At 29.3% G+C, this 25232-nt stretch overlaps 3 protein-coding genes and 1 long non-coding RNA gene across 8 annotated transcripts; 2 read left to right on the top strand and 2 right to left on the bottom strand.

The window, feature by feature from the left end:
* The first annotated feature begins 2348 nt into the window (after positions 1-2348).
* Positions 2349-13720, top strand: LOC126868331 (Golgi membrane protein 1-like). Of its 3 annotated transcripts, XM_050623671.1 has the most exons (6): positions 2349-3067; positions 3295-3595; positions 3678-3753; positions 4076-4249; positions 4922-4990; positions 5135-5478. In XM_050623671.1, the coding sequence occupies exons 1-6, from the start codon at positions 2901-2903 to the stop codon at positions 5227-5229; spliced, it is 882 nt and encodes a 293-aa protein (XP_050479628.1). In that variant the 5' UTR covers positions 2349-2900; the 3' UTR covers positions 5230-5478. The 3 variants fall into 3 exon arrangements, with proteins under 3 accessions (XP_050479628.1, XP_050479627.1, XP_050479626.1); XM_050623670.1 differs by lacking the exons at positions 4076-4249; positions 5135-5478 and adding an exon at positions 13399-13720 and having other exon boundaries at positions 2352-3067; XM_050623669.1 differs by lacking the exon at positions 4076-4249 and having other exon boundaries at positions 2354-3067.
* Positions 10013-13391, bottom strand: LOC126868339 (uncharacterized). The gene is made up of 2 exons (XR_007690577.1): positions 11977-13391; positions 10013-11287 (listed from the first exon to the last, which is right to left on the bottom strand). It is a non-coding gene; the product is annotated as an uncharacterized LOC126868339 (long non-coding RNA).
* Positions 13721-14624: 904 nt separating the features above from the next.
* LOC126868332 (GTP-binding protein Rit2) lies at positions 14625-19319 on the bottom strand. Of its 2 annotated transcripts, XM_050623673.1 has the most exons (6): positions 18827-19319; positions 18689-18745; positions 18488-18561; positions 18190-18381; positions 17980-18123; positions 14625-15032 (listed from the first exon to the last, which is right to left on the bottom strand). In XM_050623673.1, exons 1-6 carry the CDS (start codon positions 18966-18968, stop codon positions 15003-15005), a joined length of 639 nt encoding a protein of 212 aa, XP_050479630.1. In that variant the 5' UTR covers positions 18969-19319; the 3' UTR covers positions 14625-15002. The 2 variants fall into 2 exon arrangements, with proteins under 2 accessions (XP_050479630.1, XP_050479629.1); XM_050623672.1 differs by having other exon boundaries at positions 14625-18123; positions 18827-19318.
* A 1748-nt stretch (positions 19320-21067) lies between these two features.
* LOC126868318 (protein DENND6A) lies at positions 21068-25222 on the top strand. 2 transcript variants are annotated; one of them, XM_050623647.1, is made up of 10 exons: positions 21068-21345; positions 21462-21979; positions 22075-22371; positions 22446-22718; positions 22798-22983; positions 23049-23296; positions 23378-23568; positions 23625-23893; positions 23967-24179; positions 24272-25222. In XM_050623647.1, the coding sequence occupies exons 3-10, from the start codon at positions 22222-22224 to the stop codon at positions 24470-24472; spliced, it is 1731 nt and encodes a 576-aa protein (XP_050479604.1). In that variant the 5' UTR covers positions 21068-21345; positions 21462-21979; positions 22075-22221; the 3' UTR covers positions 24473-25222. The 2 variants fall into 2 exon arrangements, with proteins under 2 accessions (XP_050479604.1, XP_050479605.1); XM_050623648.1 differs by having other exon boundaries at positions 21068-21284.
* The last annotated feature ends 10 nt before the right edge of the window (positions 25223-25232 follow it).

Consider the following 25232-nt stretch of genomic DNA (forward strand, 5'->3'; position numbering starts at 1 on the left):
ATAGAGATAGTAACCTTTTACGACTACTTGGCTATAGCTGTTTTAGGTTTGACAGAACAACGAATGATTTTAAAGGCTGACTAGGTAAAAATGAATATCTTAAATTATATTTTATATGATTGATTTTTTTTCATAATATTTTAACTAACTATTTTAACATCTTTTACACGACAGAGATCAAGAATGAAGATATTGCGAATAAAACTATCAACAAGTTCAGATTCATTGCTACAAAAAACTTGTCAAGAAAATAAAATTGTAAAGGTTACAAAATTACGAAAATTTGTTTAAGATGCGGGAAATATTTATGCGGCAAATGTACATTTGATAATAAGATAATTTGTAAAAAATGCAGCAAAGTTGAATAAGATATATCTCTGTATAAATAAAAGTGTAATTCCATTTAAGACTATAATTGAAATTAAACAAAAGTAAATTTCGACAAAATTTTATAAAAGTTCATCATTTTATATACATTTAGTTATAAATTAACCATTATGTAAGTTAAATCATAAAAACTATTATTTTTTTAATCACCGGTCATTTTGACCGGCCACGGTAGGAATAGGTATACACGAAGTGTCGGTAGGTTTAGTGTTAAGAGACAAGAAGCTTGTCACAGAAATAAAACAGTACTCGTGCAGTAATTGTGTATATAAGATCAGTGTATTTTTCATGCATCTATTCTCAGACTTAAATCAGATAGCTTCCTAATAAGTATTTTGTACTGCTTATCTACTTAATACATAGGATGATTTAAGATGTGACTGTGTGTGAATATAAATAAATTTTCATGTATAACATAAATATCTTATTCTAAAGTAAAAGTATTAAATTGAATATCAATAGTAAAAAGGCTATAGATTATGATCTTAAATTATATTATCATTCTCATTTCTAATACAAATTATTAAAGAATAAAAAGAAGATTTATTTTATTCCATTATGTTTATAATATTTGCTCTTACATTTTATTCTTGCATTTATACCAACATACATATTAAAAATCATTTTAATATTAAATGCTTTAAATGCATTGTACAATATTTTCTTGTATTTGTATATTTACAGTTATCTATACAATATAATTAAATAAAAAAAAATGTCGCATAAAATTATATTATTACAATGAGTAAAATTAATTTAAGTTTAACTCCGCACATTTATGCTTTCAGAAACAGTTACCAAAGAGAAGCGTTTACAAAAAAAATTACAAATGTGATAAGCATAAATGTAATAGCTAAATCGACAGTAACTAATTCAACGAAAATATAATTCCAATAACGGATAATAGATCACGAATTTTATAAATACGAATAAGTTATTCGAGTCATTATTCACAAATAGAAAATAAATTAATTAGTAGGCTGCAAATTTGTATGCATTTATGGGAAACCTGAAGATACAAAAATACGAATTTGCATAAATACATATCCGTAGTATATTAATTAATCATTGTCTGATTTATGTACGATTTCGAGGACTATTTTTTTACGCATCATATTTTTTTAATGCAAATCCCCAATATTAAGCCAAAAACATCCGTTGGTACCTGAAAAATTCGTTCACAAAAATTTTTCAGGAAAGTGCCGTTTCAAGGGAGAATTGATTGACGGAGGAGGTTCACATGACATCGTTTCAAGAACGAATTTCTCGGGCCACATGATTGTGCAGTCTTCTCTTTTATATTATATACGATCAATTAGTTGAATATAGTTTTGTTACTTTCTTGAACCAGTAATCTTTCAGTCAATCATATTACAATGGATTTGAAAGTCGAGATTCAGTTGGGTTCATTACGCTATTTTTCACTCTATTCAGCTCTAATAGGATTTAGCATATAAAAGTTCCAAATTCCTATCTTTCCGATATCCTTTTGTAAATTTTAATTAAAATATAAATTTTAATAAATCCAAATTTTACACAATTTATAAAATTAATTTTTTAAAATCGTTGTTAAGTAATTGAAAAAAGTATTTATTTATTTTTTTAACTCTCATTTGTAAAATAATTTTCTTCCAAATATTCAAACGAAACATGAACTGGACAAAATGTTATCGAAGTAAATATTATTGTAACTTTCAGTTATGTGAATGTCCTCTAATCGTCGTGTGTCCTTCGATTCCTGGTTACACTGTGAGTTAAGATTATAGGAGACAATCTCATAAGGATACATGAAAATAAAAAAGCGACATCCTGTAAATAGTCGTACCACCTGTTTTACATGTATTCGATAACCTACCAGCCAACTCGTCATTAAATTTAATGAATATATTTTCTATGTATACATATATATATATATAAAATATGATCATGCGCTTGGAACATATATATTTGTGCATGTATATATATATGCAATGCATGTGTTGACGTACATGTGTGATTGCGTGGTTAGTATGGTTAGAAGCCTCTCCAGTCGTCACTCTTAGTTATTCCAGCATGATGAATATATCGCATTGATTTTAAATCGTTTTAACGCCGATGTCACGTTTGCCAATAAATAAATGAAGTCATTTAATATTTGGTAAAAATCGCGACTCTCGAACATATAACGTGATTTAGTACTTTTTGTGATAAAATGTACATATACCGTTGTCAATACCGGTAGTGCATAGTAGATACGCCCACAACACGTTAAACGTGTTTATTTCCACGAAAATTTCGTGGATATTTACCAGAAAAAGGTCTAGCCGAGAGAAGAGGTTAAAAAAGCACTATTTTTTTAATCGCTTTGAATTAATCGTAAGTAATGGTCCATGACACTTGATAAGACCATTTACTCCTCTTCATCTCGTTGTTCGAATAGAATACGGCTGACATACAGTGAGAATTGATTTTTTTACAACATTTACAACACACACGTGTGTATCTGTTAAATAAAACATAACATATAATAAGGAATGGGAATTGACAGTATGAGAGTCGGAGGAGGCCGATGTCCTCCCCTCGTTCTTGGCGGACTTCTCACTGCTTGTATAATGCTTATTTGCAACTGGTGGATTTTATCTTCTGAAAATATCGAATTAGTTAAGCAACTCGACGAATTTAATGAACAACTTAGAATTAGGTATTGTTTTATGAAACAATTTTATATCAATCAATGTATTGCATTTTACGAGCTGCACTTACTTTCTATTATTTTTTAAAGTTTAAATTTTATTTATAACAAAAGTTTGGAAAACATTATATCTTTATTAATGTTGATTTAACAACTGACATCTGAATCTATAATAATATATGGTTATATTGTGGTGAACTATACCTATTAATATTCGTGTAAAAATTATATTTCAGTGCCGAGGAAAGAGATCAATGTGTTACACTACGCAAAAATTTTGAACAGAGATACAAGAATGCAGAAAATGAGGTGGCATCGCTTCATGTACATTTAGAACAACAAGAAGAGTTAAAGAAAAAAAATGATGACTTAAATGAAAATTTGAATATGTGCAAAAATGAATTGGATTCATTAACCAAGTTAGATGCTACTAAAACTACAACATTGGAAACATTAAGACTTGAAAAAAAAACTGTTAATTCACAGTTGAATATAACAAGAGATGAAAATAAAAGGCTGCAGGAAGACATAGAACAGGTATAACATTAAATGTAGAAAGTTCTAAAATTTTATAACATTTTTATTAAGTTATATATTTGTCATACTCAAATCTTTTTAGCTAAAGGATGATCTTGATAAAATTAAGCTTACATGCAATCTAACTCCTGAAAAGAAAGCTCCACCTACCTTACAACGTAAGTTTTACTTTGTACATTTCTTGTATTTTGTTCTATTTTATATTTTTTCTTATTTGATACTATGTGTATATAAAGTAAAATTAAAATCAAAAAACGATTTGAAATATTTGTAATTTAAATAGTTTGGTTTGATGCTATTCTACTGAAATTATATCTCATTTGTACCTCTTAAAACAGCTTTTTTAATAATAATTCTGTAAATTATTCTGGCATATCGATGATGCTAATAGAAACATTGATGCAGCTCCATTATGATTAATTTCTGCATATTGTCAATTGATTTAGCTTTATGTGATATTTTGGCGGTTTGTCAATTTAGCTACAAGAGAAGTAATTAACAAGATTCAGTTGGATCCTGTTCCGGAATCAGCTATAAGAATATCGTTAGTTGGTCAGCGTGGTTTGAAATACCATGGAATTCCAATTCTTCCAAAAGATCCACCTGGCACTGTGCGCCTAAGTCCTCGCTTCTCTGTTACAATGCTGAAAGATAGTGATACTTTTCTCTTATCTCAGGAGAGAAGAAGGCGGCCACAGAAATAAAAACACTTATGCAGTAATTGTGTATATAAAATTGTTGTATTTTTGATGCATCTATTGTTAGATTTGAATCAAATGACTTTCTAATAAGTATATTGCACTTTTTATCTACTTAATAGACAGTAATGGCTAAGATGTGAATGTGTGTGAATATAAATAAATTCTCATATATAATATGTTATTCTAAACTAAAAGCATTAAATTGAACATAAATAATAAAGGGATTATAGATTATGATTTTAAATTGTAATACCATTCTCATCTCTAGTATAAGTTATTAAAGAGTATAAAGAAGATTTATTTTATTTGATTATGTTTACAATATTTGATCTTAAATTTTAGTCTTTATATTTATATCGATATGTGAAGAAATAAAAGGTATATCAATATTAAACATTTTAAATACAGTGTGCAATACTTTCATTTATTATTTAGATTTAGTATGCATCATAAAATGCTGTTGCTAATATATATGTATTGATAATATAACTAATTGGTGAGGGTCCACTAATATAGAGCCTATTGAAATATTATTTGTAAAATGAACTGATATTACAAACTCTCATAAATACGTTTATTATTTCATTTCATTTTAGAGTAGTAACTTAGTTTATATGACTTTCAGCTCAAACAAGTCCAAAGAACCACAAGAATAATGATTCAAATGGAGGCATAGAGGACAATGTAGAAGTTGGTAAGTATTTGTTCAATTTGTTATAATACAAACATAAAAGGGTACATAATTTTTTTAATATATATGTATATGATATGAATTTATCTGAAAGTGGTATCTTAAAATGATAGATGAATTATCTTATTTTTGTTATGACTTATATAGAAAATAGCAAAGCAGGAAATATAGAAACCACGGATGGCAATATAGTAGAAAGTGGAAGAGATCAACATACAAATGGAGGAACCACTGAAGATTAATAGCCAATCAAAAAGTATTTCACACAGTGATTAAAAAAAATATGTGTCAAACATTTATTAAATATAATTGAATTATAACTTTTTCCAAAACAAAAAGAGTGTTAAGTACTTTACACAATTTGTAATCATTAGTTTATATGTAATACCAGAAATTTAAAAGCAAACAATATATTTACAATCTTTCATAATACAATTAAATGAATTAAAATATATATATTTTAAGCAAATAATAAAAAATTATTTCTTTGATTGCTTAAGTATTAATTTATTCTACTTATATAGAACATTATACATGGTGGTTGGTAACTGGTGGTACAAGCGGAAAGGGGGTGACTCTACGCGATAAAAAAAGTCGAGACAACGATCTACAGTGAGATCCGTAATAACGAGACGTGATAAAGTGCACGCGTACCGAGCGAAAATTCAAAGTCGATTTTCTCGAAAACAAAGTCTCGAACGAAAAATTTTTATTCTATATTTTCGACTTCTTTTTTCGCGTAGAATCATCCCCTTTCCGCTTGTACCACCAGTTACCAACCACCCTGTATATATATAAAATTTATTATTCGTTAAAATAAAAATTCTATGATATGAAAATTGAATGTTTATTTGTATGTATGTACAATATAAACGAGAATGATAGGAAAATAGTTCTTAACATTTTTAGTATTCTTTTCGATATTCTTAAGGAACTGAAATGAATGAAATATAATGCGGTTGAAAACGAAAAATAAAACAATTATGTTTGTTTCTTGTAGTTTCATGTTTAATCATTTTAGAAAGTATAGTAAGAAATATAGAGTTGGTTATGTATCTGATCCGAGTTGGATTCAAGATAGTGCTGCAATGCAGTTCTTGTATGTACAACCAAATGTCTTAGATCTAAAACATCATGGATCTATCAACACCTGCCATTTGTACGATATATAGCGACACTCGACAGAAACTACAACCGGATGGCGGCAGCGTAGTGGTCAGCGTCTTTGGTTACAAACATTCGGGACCTGTGTTCGAATTCCCGTTAGGCCTCTTTTTCTTCAACGACATGCTAAATAAGAAGAAAGCAGCAGTAACCTCACAAGCGACAACACACACACCTACCTACCTCGGCAACAGCAGAGGACTATCACCACTACATATATACACCTGAGATACATTCCCATTCGCCTGATTGTAAAGGATGGTTTGTCTGATCCGAGGTGTACGCAAGATGAATGATAGTACTGCAATGTTTCCTGTATGTACACATCAAATGCCTTAGGTCTTAGGATGCTGTGGAACTAGATCTATCAACACCCTGCTTATCTGCAAGAATGAATCGTTTTATTGGGAGTACAATTTTCGGCATCAGAAAAGGATCTGCAGCGATACATAGCCGCCGACCAGCTACTTGGCATTGTGTACATCCATCAACATTGTTAATTTCTTCGCAAATAAGCCCCTCCGGCAAGTGTTCCCGAATACATGAGAGCGCCGAGCTAAGATTTTTGAACCTCCTCCCACCTCTGGTACTTTCATTATTCTGTTGAAAATTATTCCTACCACCAAATAATTATTAATAGGTATCATATTTGCTTTTTTTTTATTTGGAAGAATTTTACAATCAATTCTCATTGAGAAGTAGATGTCATACGGATATAAAACAACACTTTATAATATACTATGACTCGGCCATCGCCAAAAACGATGCAATTATACAATTTTATTACTATACATATAACTATATTATATGAATATTTTGACGACTTATTTGATTCTCGAAGTTAATGGTGCAGATATTGCTTAATAACATACTAATTCTGTAATATAATACCTTTAAATCCTTTCTAAATTTTACTACGAACATTTCGATCTAACCAATACTTTCAGATGAATCATTACATTTCTATACGCTCGATCTTCGGCGAGAAATAGCTGATATTTAAACTACTAGAACTTCGTAATAAGAAAACATAAAACGATCATTCTGGGCTCATTTTAAATCGTAAGGCCTATACGTTCAGGATCTTTAGCTTCTCCTACAGAGGTACCTGTATCATGTAGCGAAAATGCTTTTTCGTTTTGAACATTTTTCAAATTCGACCAATTCTAGAGATATCAACAAATTTTTTGGATGCCTAAAGTTACCACAAATTTGAAGATTAAAGACTTCCTTTATAATGACACCTGTAGAGTTGATGTACGATATTCTGTCACCGTTTTATTGAACTTTGAATGAAAAGTGTCTCGCCGACATTAGAATAACCCCAAGGTGATATTTCAAGTGGAGGTTGCACGGTTGGATTTGTACCTCGCACTCTTCTACAAAGTGCAGAAACCTCTGTAGGAAAACGTAACCAAGGATTTTGACAGCTTCACAATTGAGCCCGTAATCGTAATAACAGTTTAAATATCATCAATTTTTCGATAAAAATTTAATGTTCCTTTAATTTTGCACTCCAGATTCACCTCCGTTACAATGCTGAAAGATTGTGATACTTTTCTCCTATCTTAATTAACATTAAACCTACCGGCGCGGTCAAATTGACCGCTCTCGCGACTTCTACACAAATTTAACCATATTTAAACTTTATCATATCGCTTCATAATTTCTCACTTTTCCTAAAACATGCATACAATATATTTTTCGGTATTTAATTTTAGTTTGCTCTTTTATTTTCTGAGAAAAATTTATACTCTGCCTTGCCTACAGTGTGTGGTCATTTTGACCGCCCGACAAAATATGTTAGTTATTCATAAAATAAATGCAATAAGTACAAAGAAAAGGCCTGACCTCAGGGTCAGATGACAAACAAAATCAGTAATAACAAATAGTAACAGCTGTTACACCTGTAATCTTATCATAAAACAATCCATTCCTCGATCAAGATAGCCACCAGCTGTCAAGACATATGAACTCAGGCCCATAATAATCCTAAGGAACCGCCACAAAATTTAGCATTTTTTACATTGTTACAAACATTTTAAAAGTCGAGAAGTTTCTTAGGGTTATTGCTCATTGCTATGAAACACGGGAAAAGCTTTCCCAACTCCACCCTCGAGTAATCGTTGGTGGAGAACGGTCAATACTCATCAATATTTTCGTATAAATATCACCGTCACAGATCATATTTTTACCTGCCATTGTCTTTTCGACTAGATACATCTCGGTTTGTTAGTCAATTAGTCGACATCTAAACTTGTTATCTCTAAAACTCAGACAGAAAGCATCTCAGAGCGTTTTGTGTAAAGTTGTTATAAAAGGAAAAGTAATGCACATCAAATTTGACAATAATTTTGTATTCCGTACGTGGTATTATTCTGTGATAAATATTTACCCTAGAAATGTCAAGATTTTTCAAAAAAAAATTATAAAAAAAAAAATAAGGGACATAGAAGAAGACTGTTCAGTGTGCGATGAACAAGAAACTTCAGCAACTGAAAACGGCATGGAAACACATGAAACGCTATTTACAATCTAATCAGAGCTGAATACTATAAATAAGCGTTTACGTAAGGGCGAAAAGAAAAGAAATTATCGTTGACAGCAGAGAGTGAAACTGGGCCCGATGGAACAGTTTGGAAAGAAATAAATGCAAGTCCCAAACCTGGCAGGACATCAGTTCATAATATTTTTAGGGATACGCTAAACGGCATATAATGAAAGGACAAGTAAAGACGGCATTTTATCTTATCATTAATTATCGTATAAGGGATATAATAAAATGTACGGAAGAAGAAGCGTTTAGAGTATTGGAGACTAAGAGGGAGCTAGATGCAACAAAACTGGATGCATTTATTGCTCTGTTATATGCCCGCGGTGCACATCAGGCAAAAAATTTAGATGTCTCATATTTGTGGAATAAAATTTGGAGACCTGCATTTTTTTCAAAAACAATGAGCAGGAATGACTTTGCTGAAATTATGCGGCTTATACGATTTGATAAGAAGAGCGAAAGAAGCCAACGTTTACGAACCAATAAATTTGCAATGGTATCTACAGTATGGAGCCAATTTACAGAGAATTCACAAAATTGTTATAAACCTAGTGCATACATTACTTTTATATAAAGAATCGCGGGAAACAACCATGCAATAAAACTATCAACAAGTTCAGATTCATTGCTACAAAAAACTTGTCAAGAAAATAAAATTGTAAAGGTTACAAAATTACGAAAATTTGTTTAAGATGCGGGAAATATTTATGCAGCAAATGTACATTTGATAATAAGATAATTTGTAAAAAATGCAGCAAAGTTGAATAAGATATATCTCTATATAAATAAAAGTGTAATTCCATTTAAGACTATAATTGAAATTAAACAAAAGTAAATTTCGACAAAATTTTATAAAAGTTCATCATTTTATATACATTTAGTTATAAATTAACCATTATTTAAGTTAAATCATAAAAACTATTATTTTTTTAATCACCGGTCATTTTGACCGGCCACGGTAGGAATAGGTATACACGAAGTGTCGGTAGGTTTAGTGTTAAGAGACAAGAAGCTTGTCACAGAAATAAAACAGTACTCGTGCAGTAATTGTGTATATAAGATCAGTGTATTTTTCATGCATCTATTCTCAGACTTAAATCAGATAGCTTCCTAATAAGTATTTTGTACTGCTTATCTACTTAATACATAGGATGATTTAAGATGTGACTGTGTGTGAATATAAATAAATTTTCATGTATAACATAAATATCTTATTCTAAAGTAAAAGTATTAAATTGAATATCAGTAGTAAAAAGGCTATAGATTATGATCTTAAATTATATTATCATTCTCATTTCTAATACAAATTATTAAAGAATATAAAGAAGATTTATTTTATTCCATTATGTTTATAATATTTGCTCTTACATTTTATTCTTGCATTTATACCAACATACATATTAAAAAACATTTTAATATTAAATGCTTTAAATGTATTGTACAATATTTTCTTGTATTTGTATATTTATAGTTATCTATACAATATAATTAAATAAAAAAAAATGTCGCATAAAATTATATTATTACAATGAGTAAAATTAATTTGTTTAACTTCGCACATTTATGCGTTCAGAAACAGTTGCCAAAAAGAAGCGTTTACAAAAAAAATTACAAATGTGATAAGCATAAATGTAATAGCTAAATCGACAGTAGCTCGCATTTTTATAGATATTTTTCTGATATGAAAGAGCGCGAGGAATCGATTTATATATTAAAATAAATTTTAGTCGTTGAAATAAAACCATATAATGTTATATGAAATATTGTATCATCATTCTTGTCGGTTTATAAAAAAATGTTAAAAAATATTTATATTATGAAAAAAATAATTGTATAAATTATTAATGTTTAGTCATTAAAATAGTACTATATAATTTTATGTAATACATTTTTACATTCGCAATACATTCATTCTTGAAAGATGTCAAAAAATGTTATTTTATTAAAAAATAATAATAATTATGAAAAAAATCAGTCATATAAAATATAATCTAAGATATTCATTTTTACCTAGTCAGCCTTTAAAATCATTCGTTGTTCTGTCAAACTTACAACAGCTATAGCCAAGTAGTCGTAAAAAGTTACTATCTCTATCAGGCTGCAAGATTATTTTACATATAATTTATATCTGTGTTAATTTCGTCAGGTGGTAGAAGCTTCGAGTTAGTTATGTATCTGATCCGAGGTGGATTCGTGATAGTGCTGCAACGTATCCTGTATGTACACACCAAATGCCTTACGTCTAGGCTGTTGTGGATCTATCAACAACTGCCACTTGTACGATACATCCCCATCCGGTTGCTTCTGAATGCTGATTTGTACCCTCCTCACTACGCCAAATTTTCCGAAGCTCATCTGCAAAAGTCGTTTTACTGGGATACAATTTTTCACATCCTCCGGTGTCGGGAAGGCATCTGTAGCGATACACAGCGCTGACCAGCTGGTCTTGTATACATCCATCGATATTGTAACCCCTTCGCAAATTAGCCCCTCCGGCATGTGTCCCCGGATACATAAGAGCGCCAAGCTAAGATTTTCAACCTTCACCTTTGGTACTTTCATTATTCTGTTGAAAATTATTCCTACCACCAAATAATTATTAATATGAATCATTACATTTCTATACGCTCGATCTTCGGCGAGAAATAGCTGATATTTAAACTATTAGAACTTCGTAATAAGAAAACATAAAACGATCATTCTGGGCTCATTTTAAATCGTAAGGCCTATACGTTCAGGATCTTATCTTCTCCTACAGAGATACCTGTATCATGTAGCGAAGATGCTTTATTGTTTTGAACATTTTTCAAATTCGACCGATTCTGGAGATATCAACAAATTTTTTGGATGCCTAAAGTTACCACAAATTTGAAGATTAAAGACTTCCTTCATAATGACACCTGTAGAATTGATGTACGATATTCTGTCGCCGTTTTATTGAACTTTGAATGAAAAGTGTCTCGCCGACACTAGAATAATCCCAAGGTGATATTTCAAGTGGAGGTCGCACGGTCGGATTTGTACCTCGCACTCTTCTACAAAGTGCAGAAACCTCTGTAGGAAAACGTAACCAAGGATCTTGACGGCTTCACAATTGAGCCCGTAATCGTAATAACAGTTTAAATATCACCAATTTTTTGATAAAAATTTAATGTTCCTTTAATTTTGCACATCAATGCATTTTAAATTTTAAATAAAGTAAAAGAACAAAGTTCGATAGACCGATGAATATTTTGGAAACCAATTAAACAATCACCAACTAAGTACTTACTATCGTCCTGTTCTTTTGGGCTGCCGTAATAGTACTAATTGCTTTAGAGCATCATGAATCTAACCTTTATACAAGTTCTAAATACGTTCGAATTCTAACACATTGCTTGTATATTATGAAAACAATTTTTGTGTCCTGCTCCTACAGTATTCTTCTAGAATTCGAATATTTACATCAGTGTTAGACAAAAGCAACGGCAAAGTTATAGCAAAAAATTCGACAAAAATATAATTCCAATAACGGATAATAGATCACGAATTTTATAAATACGAATAAGTTATTCGAGTCATTATTCACAAATAGAAAATAAATGAATTAGTAGGCTGCAAATTTGTATGCATTTATGGGAAACCTGAAGATACAAAAATACGAATTTGCATAAATACATATCCGTAGTATATTAATTAATCATTGTCTGATTTGTGTACGATTTCGAGGACTATTTTTTTACGCATCATATTTTTCTAATGCAAATCCCCAATATTGAGCCAAAAACATCCATTGGTACCCAAAAAATTCGTTCACAAAAACTTTTCAGGAAAGTGCCGTTTCAAGGGAGGATTGATTGACGGAGGAGGTTCACATGACATCGTTTTAAGAACGAATTTCTCGGGCCACATGATTGTGTTTATATTATATACGATCGATTAATTGAATATAGTTTTGTTACTTTCTTGAACCAGTAATCTTTCTGTTGTTATTTCTATACTTAGCGGTAGGATCACAATAGTTATTATTTTATTGAATGGATAAATCTATCACACCGTTCTGAGCCAAAAAAAACCTTTATTGCACACTCTTACAAAAACTAGGGATAAAAACAAAAAAGCATCTTAAGTCTATCGATTAAATCTATCGATTGTAACTAGGACTATTTTCTAGTTACTATTTCTTATAACTAACGCAGCTGCATATGGATGGCGAGCACGAACTCACGTTGTTATTTTCAAAACTTTCAGTCAATCATATTACAATGAATTTGAAAGTCGAGATTCAGTTGGGTTCATTACGTGTCGCGCTATTTTTACTCTATTCAGCTCTAATAGGATTTAGCATATAGAAGTTCCAAATTCCTATCTTTCCGATATCCTTTTGTAAATTTTAATTAAAATATAAATTTTAATAAATCCAAATTTTACACAATTTATAAAATTAATTTTTTAAAATCGTTGTTATGTAATTGAAAAAAGTATTTATTTATTTTTTTAACTCTCATTTGTAAAATAATTTTCTTCCAAATATTGAAACGAAACATGAATTGGACGAAATGTTATCAAAATAAATATTATTGTAACTTTCATTTATGTGTATGTCATACATACATAATTTTTTTTAATATATATGTATATGATATACATTTATCTGAAAGTGGTATCTTAAAATGATGGATGAATTATTTTATTTTTGTTATGACTTATATAGAAAATAGCAAAGCAGGAAATATAGAAACCATGGATGGCAATATAGTAGAAAATGGAAGAGATCAACATATAAATGGAGGAACCACTGAAGATTAATAACCGATCAAAAAGTATTTCGCACAGTGATTAAAAAAAATACGTGTCAAACATTTATTAAATATAATTGAATTATAACTTTTTAAAAAACAAAAAGAGTTTTGAATACTTTGTACAATTTATAATCATTAGTTTATAAGTAATAATAGAAGTTTAAAAACAAACAATATATTTACAATCTTTCATAATACAATTAAATAAATTAAAATATATATATTTTAAGCAAATAGTAAAAAATTATTTCTTTGATTGCTTAAGTACAAATTTATTCAACTTATATAGAACATTATATATCAAGCTTTCATGACTTAACACATTTGTTCATTACTTCATACTGTTATCATATGATTTTTTATTAAAATGAATGTAAATAAATAAAATGGATGTTTTTTAATATTGTATTTTATATTTATTCTATAAACAGAAATACAATTAAAATTTTGTCACAGTTCACTGAATGTACTCAAGTAATTATCCGAAATGAGCCATTTTTCTATAATAATTATCATATAATTGAGGACCTGTATATAATGCTATTGTAAATTTTTCATGGAGAATACGAAAATTGTCAATTAAGACCATATACTTAAAACAATCACAATTTGTATTTTGTTATCTCCAATTAGTATATCACACAATCACAACTTAAATACATTAATTATACATAAATTTATTTCAATCATATCAAAATTATTGCTCAATCTCAAAAGAAGTGTTTTTTAAATTTTGTTTCTATTAAAATTCTTTTGGTAGTACATTATAAATTTACATTTTATTTAATTATTTTACTGTATTGTCATTGTAAAATGTGTTTCTTTTGTATTTCTTAAAATACAGAATTAATTTGAATTTATATTATACTATATATTAACATTATTTATATTATTTCTAGTCCTTAATATTTTTGGGTATTCTTGGTTATATACATATACAATATGATATATTAAGCAAACGATGGACAGACAAAGATACCACTCGCCGCCGTTGTTAGCTTTAAAAATTCCATTTTCATATAAATATATCATTACATTTTTATTGCAATGTATTACATTTCATTGTTTTTCCACGTTTTATACGTGTAGATTCGTTAGTTTATAAACAAATATGAAGAGAAATAAAATATTATATTAATAACTAAAACAGATAAATACTCTCCTTTTATTATTATAAAGTTTTAAAGATTAAACACATTTTACACAGTACATAAATTACACAGATTTTGTATTGTATGTTCAATTGTTACATACAAGTAATTTATATTTATTAATATTTTCTACTGTATCAGTACAAAGCTAGTGTTGATGTAGTTGATTATCAGATTTGACAATAATACTTTGTACTTGTTCTATAAAATGAAATAGTCAGATTTGTTATGTTAGCTAATAAGATGGATTAAATATTAATAATTATGTTCCCTATTAGTAAACTGTTTATAAAATGTTATAACAAATATAATACCAACATGTATAAATATTTATATGATATGATAAATACATATAAATGATCACTTTAAACTGCAATCAAAATTCGTAACTGCGTCTGTAAATTGTAAATTATTGCATGTTTAACAAAATGCAAGACTTGACTAGGAAACATTAAGTAACGACTAGACGTTTAATATACATATAAATATACATTTAACAATTTTTTTTAATGTCTTGACTGTATGCTATTATAGATTGGTTCTATTATCTGGCAACTATATAAAGAACAATAGAACCTCGTTATGCGAACAAGTTAATGCTGAGTCCCTATTAATCGAACTACGCCAAATTGTACATGTACAAACACATATTCTTATAGCGAATATATTAATATATGTGATCATTTGCATTTATACAAAATATGTCAAAGAAGAAACAGTTGAAATCTTAACGGTTAAATCTTAATATTCGAATTATGTATGTGTATACAAAGGTATAATGAACTATTATCGAAACTACTCTGTTATTTGAACCGCCTTATCCTCCGACCTGCCTGTATAAACGAGGTTCTAGTGTATATTATAATTCTATTAATTTATAACTAAACGTAATTGATTTATAATATACATGCACTAAAAAAGAAATCACGTATTCTTAAGCTGCACGAGAATTAAAAGCTTTAATAAATAATGTAAGAAAACGTGAAATTTGAACGCTAGGAGCAGACACCACATGCCTTATTACCTTTGGCTCTAACAAGAGAAAGCGAAGACACTTGGGGGTACGATAAATTAACTCTTACTAGCGAGCACCAATATTTTTGTAATTTCAACGAATAAGTTACTCTTTTATTCTTCACGCAATCAGCGTGGACGAATATCAAAGAGTATTCTACTCGCATTTTTACTTTTTAAATAAACTTTGGCGATTTGCATAAACTCTGTATTATATTCTTTTTACTCATCAAAATAGAATCTATTAATTATATGTTGGATCATTTTTGTTAATGGCAGAGTCGTAGTATACTATGAAATGTGTCCATATAAAACACATTGATAAAATTATTTGGTGAATAGGAATGATTTTCTACAGGATAATGGAGCTCTATGTAACAGACATGGAGATACAAAATCTATCTGAGATCTTGCATCAGTATTGATGATGATGCCACAGTATATAGAGAAAGAGAAACTAGCCTCTATGTGATATTCATTGGTAATCATTTAGTTAGGATAGGAATAATTTTCCACAAGATAATGGTGCTCTACATGCCAAGTATGAAGGTAGAGAACTTTAATTCGGCAACAAAATATATTAAAAATATTTTCTGGATGGCATAAGTGTGGCAAATGTGAAAAAATTACAATTATGATGGAGAATTACCTATATGATCATTAAGGTATTCTATAATAATAGAGTACCTTAACAGAATGATGACTGTAAGCATGTGAAACGGATTTTTCAAATCAGCTTTGAAAGATATGGCACTGTAAGGAAAATACAAAAAATCATCCTCAATGAAAGTAACGGAGTTATGTTTAAGTAGTAGTTGTCAATAATTCCACATGTGTTGACACATCCTACTATGCCGAAAGATAACAGAAAACAAAACAATCCTAAGTTTTCTTATGAATACATAAAATATTCATTACCTAGACGTATATCAACCCGAGATTTTGCGCAATTATTATTTCTATAGTTGGACGCATTGCCAATTGGACATTCCATCACAACAGACAGGTAGTGAAAGTAGTGCTCCTAGCGTCCATACCATCATAAAACCAGCAGAGAAGAATCGAGAACATATGACTAAATCTCTTTTACCGAAGACGAAAGAACGCTCCCCACAGCGTGGATTTACTACTCGAAGTTTCTAGAACTCAAACTTGGAGGAAAAGTATTAGTAGTCTATGAACATAAAATTTTGTTGACCTACTATGTAATCAAATACATTACTAGTATTATCTCGTCAATTCTTAAAAGTAAAAATATATTTGTGTAAATACTCTTTTTGATTGGAAAATATCGTTTTAAAAATTGTTCACTTTGTGCGATTTCATCAAATAACATTTGTAAACTTTACAAATCATTATAACTTTCGTATACTTTGTAATAATTTAATTCGATATAAAACCATTCCTAATTTTCATTTTTTTCTATAGATAATTAAATTGGTATAAATAAATTTTAGTTTAACTTTATACGACTAATTGTCATAATATAACAATTATTTAGCATTACAAAACTTTCTATTCATCTCACATATACTATATATTCTGCATTTACAAATTTTCATTTAATATTTCATGTAGTATGAAATATCAAATTCTTTGGTCATATAAAATAGTAGTTATAAAACAATAATCAAAATTTTAAATGGAAAGAAAATATTAAATAAAAACTGCAATTATATTAATTTAAAAAAACAAAAGTAAGATACTCCAAATATAATTAGGCCTTAAATTACGGTTATTAGTTATTGTTCCTGATAAGATAATATATTGTAAATAATATTAATAGCCTTTTTTAATAAATAATAATGAAGAAACTAGCGACCTTGGGAACAGAGTTATGGACATCTTGTTACTGTTATATTGAAACTTTTTTAAGAGATCACATTCTTGTTGCTTGTATTATCTCATGTTTGACTTTTTTTTATATAAGTTTTTACATAGCTTCTCAATGTAATAGAAGCTATTAGTGTAAAGTTTATAATAAAAATAATGAACTGCAGTCTATATTTCATGTTTCCATTACTACATTTAAAATATAATGGGGTTAAAGATGAGGCAGTGAGATATTAGTGAATTAATCCCTAAATTGAAGGACTGTTATAAAATATAAAAGAAGCATAAAAAATTTTGTTCGTTGTGTAATCTGTAGAATTCCAAACTGTTTATGTTGCCATAATTTGTTAATTTAAAACAAACGCTATCAAAAAGATATCTATGCAAATACGTCGATTAAGGGGAATAATGATGACTATTGACATGTCTTTGCTTCCTTCTAAATATAAAGGCAAGAATTGAACGCAGCCGCCACCAACGACTGTGTTTACGTACCGAATTTCTTGATCTTTCTTTAGCTCGAATTTGTCTGACTAATGAATAAAATGCATCATCTATAAACTGTCTAAGAGCTGCAGATGTTTCATAAAAAGGGCAACCAAGCTGCTCAGCAAGTGCCTTTCCTTCTTCTGTAGTTACCTATAATATGTTTCTCGTGTTAACAAAATCAGTGAAACTCAGTTAGAATGAAAAATTGTGTTTTACCTTTCGCTGATGTTGCAAGTCAAATTTGTTACCAACTAATACCAATGGGATATCTTCATTAGCTCTCACACGTGTTATCAATTTTCGATATTCCAAAGCTTCCTGAAAGCTATGTCTATCAGTTACAGAGTAACATATCATAAAACCCTCTCCACATCTCATATACTGGTCACGCATAGCTGTAAACTCCACCTACACATAAAAAAAATATTACATATAACATTTATGTATATATAAAATTACAATACGACAATACAATTCACTTTCTTATGAAACCATGTTAAGAACAAATTCTGACCTGGCCTGCAGTGTCCAATATATCTAAAAGTGCAGCTTCACCATCTATAACTGCTTGTTGCTGATATGAATCCTCTGTCAAGAAGAAAGAACATTAAATGAAATATTCTTCCAAAAGTTAAGAAATAATAAGAACAAAATTTTACAGACATTTTTCGGAGTTTTCAATTTTCATTACAACATACATGAAATAAACTCTTACCTATAGTTGGATCATGATAATCAAGAAAGCTATGACTGACAAATTGTAATGTGACAGCTGAAAAATTAATTTCCATAATATATATGAGATATAACATGTTTTTTTAATTAAACGATGACAAATAAAACTGGATTATACCTGATTTACCAACACCACCATCGCCCAAAACAACAATCTTGTAAACTCTAAGTCCACCCCTGGTAATGGGTTGCGAGACTACCGGTACGTCATTCTTGCCGTTCAAGGCTACGCTCTTATCCTGCAGGATGTCAGCTGACATCGTTAGGAAATATACTGTTTGTTGGTAACCTAATGTTTGGTACAGCTACAAGCTTGCACTTTTACAAACTGACTGACATACTTGATCACGTATCGGAACACGCGCGTAGACACACCCGTATCGGTTATTAGATCGGGAAAGATACGGTACATGTTTGATCGCGATTGCAAGCCACCGTTTTTTATCTACTAGTTTGGACCTGCACCAAGTGACACTTAATGGCTAAAAGTTATTTTTTACAGTTAGACACAGCATGGCTGATGAGCATAGGCTGACAACCGGGCTTGACAGAATGTGACAGTCGCAAAGATTAAGCACGCGCGGATTCGTGCACCCAGGGGCGTATCCACTTGCTCTATTGTTAGTATAATAGATCCATTTATATATCTACAGGGTGTCTTAGGTTTTAACGACGAAACTTACAGTACGAAACTTACTTATCAGCCTAAGAAAAAAAAGTTATATAAATATAGGTCGTTTAGCACTTTATTAAAAAGTTATGAGAAAAATATGAAATGCGAAGTAATGGGTTTGCGGTTACTACAATGAAATGTAGGAATAGATCACCAATACTTACGTTTATTCTATTTACGCGAGCTGTGCTTGCTATCTCAGGCCGTCCAAGGTAGTATAATACTTTTAGCACTTCTAAAAGTAACTAATATTTCATCTCAAAATGCAGATAAAAATCCAATGGCATGAGATCAGGCGATCTTGGAAGCCAAGGTATTGGCCCTCTTCGACCTATCAATCTGTGAGGAAAATAATTGTTTAATTCACAAATATTATGTATTTCATAATGTACCGGACAGCTGTCCAGTTGCATCCACATGTTTTGAATTCTTGTATTAGGGAACCCGTTTTGATATTCTCTCACAGCAGTTCAGGTATTTCCATTGCAGAAACAAACGAAATGTATATCTGCATACTCTCGATTTGTAAATGATTGCGGCTTTTTCGTACGAAGTCCACTAACTTACTAACGATTCAATGGTACTAGCAGAAATTATCATGAAATTACCTTCAGAAATTGTTGACGACTTCGACACAGCACGCAAAAATAGACTAACAATAAATGTAAATATTCGTGTTTGATGTTTCTTTTATAACTTCTTAGTAAAGTTTTGAACTATTTATGTTCTTATAACATTCTTTTCTTATTTACACAAGTTTCGCCGTTAAAATCTGGGATACGTTGTAATATATATATATGTATATATTTTAATTTAATTTCAATTTTAATTTAATTTAAAAACATTCTTGTAACTAACTTTACTGTTAATTTTTTGGCAAAGAAGAATAGAAGTTTCGCTTATTGAAATATCTTCTATTTCCAATGAAGTTTGATCGAAATATTAAAGTTAATACAAGAGGTAGAATAAATACTTGCATATCTTGTATTTAATACCAATATTGTGGTCTAACTTTTTATAATAACTTATAATAATAAATTACAATTGAAATGCAGATAACTTATGCAATTGTACAAATAAATTAGAAAATAAATGCAAGGGTAAACTATTATTATTTAAGTACATAGTATTCGTTAGTAAATGGACTTTTTTAAATTATGGATTTGTTACTGTAAAATGAAATTCAGTTTCGTGAAAAATGTTATATAATCTACATATGTATTCAACTATATTTATATTACAATAACGTTACAAATCATAAATTTTTGATCAATATGAAATATACCGGTGCAATATGCATGCGTAGAATAGTGCACGCACATCGATAAAGATTTCCTCTTTGTATAATAGAAATTTATTGATTCATATAAAGAAACATATATATATATTTATTATGTATGCATTAACGAAATTCATTCGTATAATGCCCTATACAATAATACACTTGACAATTAAAACTTTTACTTATTATTTTCTTATGATAGTTTTAATATCTTTATTGTTAGAGGTAAATTAATATATTCTTTCTAATATATATATATAAAATTTATTATTCGTTAAAATAAAAATTCTATGATATGAAAATTGAATGTTTATGTGTATGTTATGTACAATATAAACGAGAACGATAGGAAAATAGTTCTTAACATTTTTAGTATTCTTTTCGATATTCGTAAGGAACTGAAATGAATGAAATATAATGCGGTTGAAAACGAAAAATAAAACAATTATGTTTGTTTCTTGTAGTTTCATCTTTAAACATTTTAGAAAGTATAAATATTGCAAAAAGCAAATTTGGTATCTATTGAGATTTGTATATAGATATATACATACATCAGTTTATAATTCGAGTTAACAAAGGGTCAGTACTGCTATGGTTGAATATTACTATTAGGGACATAAGGTATAAGCAAATCTCTCATGACTAAAGTGCGAGGTAGAATTGTACTGATTGCAATCTGTTTGTAAGCAATATATCTTTGATTTGATGTTATCTGACAAGATTGACGCGCTCAGATAAATCAAATTTCTGAAAATACGTACATGTTTGATTTGGGAGGTTATGAAACTATTGTTATAGATACTGAGCATTATGAAGACTTTCTCCAATAAAGCGAAACCAAACGTTAAATACGTACATACGGAGATACTTTCATCGAAGAAAAGTACTGGTGTAAACGTTATTCATGAACATTTTCATTGCCACACCATCGTTTTCGAAATCAAATTAACATGTTTGGCAGAATATTATTATTACAAGATGGAAAACACGTGGGCATTTTAACAATTGTGTGTAAATAGTAAAGAATAATGAAATAAGTGTATATGTAATGACCCTCGTGTTTTTGATACCTGAGTTTTTTCATTGTTCAATTAACATTCTTCCCTGACATTTTGATCCTTGTTCTCAATGATAGTAAACAAAGTGCATAAGTGTATTAAATGTTTTTAAATATCATTAAACAGGGTAAAAATATATGTATATATATATATGCTGAAGTTAAAAGTAATTATGAGATTATTAAAATAGAAAGAAAAACTATCTAGGAAACAATTTTAATCCAAAAGCACGGAATAATGTGTACCTTAAATAAAGTTGTAAGTTCTTTATTGATGAACATATAAGCTAACATATTGTATAATATAATATATAGCATAAAAGTATAAAATATAATATTTTAATATGTTTTCAGATATCCAAATTCCTTTATAGGAAATATAACACACACATATTAAGTTGTAAATTAAACAGAAGTTTTTAAATTTGTCACTTAATAAGATATCAAGGTGACATGTTCCCTAATATATGCATGTGGTTATGTTAACCAAATTCTTATAAGATGTCAGTTGCCTCTTGTTCAAGAACTAGGAGAATGGATACTATAAGTAGTCAAGAAGAAATGATATATGAAAAATGGGAACGTTTTCATAATTGGGTACATTGCATGTGTATTGTTACTTTTGATCTTGAATTAGGTCAAGCTATAGAGGTACCCTTTTATTACATTTTATATTTAATTTTTAATACAATTATTTATTTATAAACTGTTTTTCTTTTATACAGGCTATATATCCATCTCATATCAAACTATCTGAACAAGAGAGATCTAATGTTTGTTATCTTGCTTTTCCCGATTCTAACTCTGGTTGTATGGGAGATACACAATATCATGTCAGAATAAGACAGAGTGGAGCTATCCTTCAAGAGACTAAAGCCTTAAAAGAATACGATAGAAAGTCACCTCCATTTTTACAATGTGATAAAGATTATTATTGGGGTTATGTATACTTTCGTCAAGTGAAAGATAAGTCTCTTCCAAGAGGATATTTCCAAAAGGTTTATTTTATATACTAAAATAATAAAGATGTAAATACAGGATCTTGAAGCATAAATAATAACTTTATTTATATGCTAGAGTATTGTTATAATTACAAAACTGCCATTTGTGAATCTCTTTGGTGAATTGTGTGCTTTAATTGCACCTGAATTTTTTGAAATGGGCAATGCAGTGATGGAAGCTATTGTAAGAGAAATTGATCAATGGCCTCCTCCAATACCAGGCCAAGTAGTGCATTTACCACTTATAGGTGTTTTATTTCAGGTAAAAGTTGATACATCGTAATTCGTATTTCCACCATATGTTATTTTTCATTCTTCATATTTTAGACATATATTCCAAATCAAAACTATAAAGCAACTGCACCTACAATTGCTGCCATGGATCATGCGCCAAATTTTCATGCAACTCGAAGACTAATTTTAACATCTGCCAATGAAGGAGATATGTTTAGAAGTTTAGCTAGTGTTGTAAGTTATGTACATTTATTATGGGAATTAGTATTACTTAGTGAACCAATTGTTGTTATGGCTGGTTCACCTACTGGTTGCTCTGAAATGGTCCAAGCACTTATTGCGTGAGTATTTTATTATATTTCTTAAATAGTTAAAAATAATTTTAATAAGAAAATGAAATAAAAAAATACGCTATTTTTTAGGATGATTGCACCACTAAAATATTGTGCTGATCACCGACCTTATTTTACAATTCATGATTCTGAATTTAAAGAATATACTACAGATGCTCCATCACCACCTGCTGTAATATTAGGTGTAACAAATCCATTTTTTGCCAAAACTCTACAGCATTGGCCTCATATTATAAGAATAAGTAATGGAACTAGTAATGGTAAGTTCTATGAAACAGTATATACATAGAATATTTAAATATTTTTTATATTTTAGAGAATCAAAGGTACAAAATAAAGAAATCAGAGAATCTCAAAATATTAGATTCAAAGCCAGGAGTTTATACTCAGTATAAACCTTTCCTTCAGAAGGATAAAACTATATTGAAGAAATTATTTAGAGGTATCCAAACAAAGAGGCCAGGGGAAGTGCAAACAGCTCTTTTAAAACGTCATTTGATAGAATTGACTGAAAGTTTTATGATACCTCTTGAAAGATATATTGCAAGTCTTATGCCATTACAAAAGGACATATCACCTTTTAAAGTAATTATCATTTTGTCTGTTGAATGTTTTAAACAGTTGGAACTATAATATACATATATTATAATTATTTTAGGCTACACCCATACCTGAATTATTTAATCCAAACGATTTCTTAGCTACTTTAAGTAGTGCTGGGCCACAATTAACCACAGGCATAAAAGGAGATTGGGTAGGATTATATCGACGATTTTTCCGTTCACCTAATTTTTCTGGTTGGTTTCATACTAGATACACAGAGTTATCACAAAAGTTACAAGTTATACAACTTGAGGCATTATCACAAGCGGTATGTTCGCGTTCAATATAAAAATTTGATCTGTTTTTAAAAATAAAAATGTTTATTTGTTTTATTTCTTAAACAAATTACCATTATTGTAGGATTTAAAAACCTGGGTGCAAGGAAAACAGGAAGTAGAATTGGTAGATATGATTCTTAGAATTCGGCAGAAATTAGAAAAGACTTACGTTGATGAAGTACCTATAGGTAATTCTGTAAGGGAAAAACTTCAAGAAAGAATAAATGACATCACACATACATTGCCAGATGATTTAAAAGGCATTCTGAATCATGAATCTTGACATTACGATTACTGTATTAATTTTAAAACTCGTTAAATGGTATCTCCATTTAAAAACAATTTAAAGCTATCAACATGTGATGAAAGAATTGGCTTGAAAATATTTCCAACAGTTGACGTTGTTGATACATAATAAAAAATTGACTTGAATGAAAAAAATAATGACTAAAATGTGTAAAAGACATAAAAGACATAAAAATGTAGAAAAATAACTGTGTTGATGTACTTTGGAAAAAGTAATTTATTTTTACTTGTAATTCCATTGTTGATTCAAATGATTAAATACTCTGAAGTGGATATTATAGGATGAAATATTCTTTTTATATGTAACATGAAACGTGATACAAAAGTCAATAATGGTGCGTGAAATATTTCATAGGTGCAACAAAAGACTTATGAGCTCACGTTAGTATTCCTACAATTATAAAATGTTAGGTATATTTATCATGTTTCTTTTGTGTAAATGATTATATTGTTTTCTAATATTTTACAATTTATATCTACGTTGTATAACCATGTCTCTTCCTCTAACCATCGTTTAATTTAAACAGTTTTTAATAATATTGGACTCCTTTTTTGAACGTCCAAAAAATATATTTTTTATTCCAAAAGTTATTATAGATTGTCATCGTATGTGAAGGTAACATAAAAAAGAGAGTACTAACTGCTATATGTACATATGTGTTTAATTTGAGATCTGTAAATATTGATATGAATGATAAATGTAATAAAGATTTATTTTAATAATGTGGTTATGCACA

This window comes from Bombus huntii, chromosome 8 (assembly GCF_024542735.1).
Source record: "Bombus huntii isolate Logan2020A chromosome 8, iyBomHunt1.1, whole genome shotgun sequence".
Classification (NCBI taxonomy): domain Eukaryota; kingdom Metazoa; phylum Arthropoda; class Insecta; order Hymenoptera; family Apidae; genus Bombus; species Bombus huntii.

Coding starts and splice junctions, on each gene's coding strand:
- LOC126868331 (XM_050623671.1), top strand. CDS start 2,901: ATGGGAATTGACAGTATGAGAGTCGGAGGAGGCCGATGTCCTCCCCTC. Junction 3,596..3,677: donor TGCAGGAAGACATAGAACAG/GTATAACATTAA, acceptor AAATCTTTTTAG/CTAAAGGATGATCTTGATAA. Junction 4,991..5,134: donor AGAGGACAATGTAGAAGTTG/GTAAGTATTTGT, acceptor TGACTTATATAG/AAAATAGCAAAGCAGGAAAT.
- LOC126868332 (XM_050623672.1), bottom strand. CDS start 18,968: ATGTCAGCTGACATCCTGCAGGATAAGAGCGTAGCCTTGAACGGCAAG. Junction 18,746..18,826: donor TGGTGGTGTTGGTAAATCAG/GTATAATCCAGT, acceptor TTAATTTTTCAG/CTGTCACATTACAATTTGTC. Junction 18,124..18,189: donor ACTTGCAACATCAGCGAAAG/GTAAAACACAAT, acceptor AACATATTATAG/GTAACTACAGAAGAAGGAAA.
- LOC126868318 (XM_050623647.1), top strand. CDS start 22,222: ATGTCAGTTGCCTCTTGTTCAAGAACTAGGAGAATGGATACTATAAGT. Junction 22,372..22,445: donor AATTAGGTCAAGCTATAGAG/GTACCCTTTTAT, acceptor TCTTTTATACAG/GCTATATATCCATCTCATAT. Junction 23,894..23,966: donor AGGACATATCACCTTTTAAA/GTAATTATCATT, acceptor TAATTATTTTAG/GCTACACCCATACCTGAATT.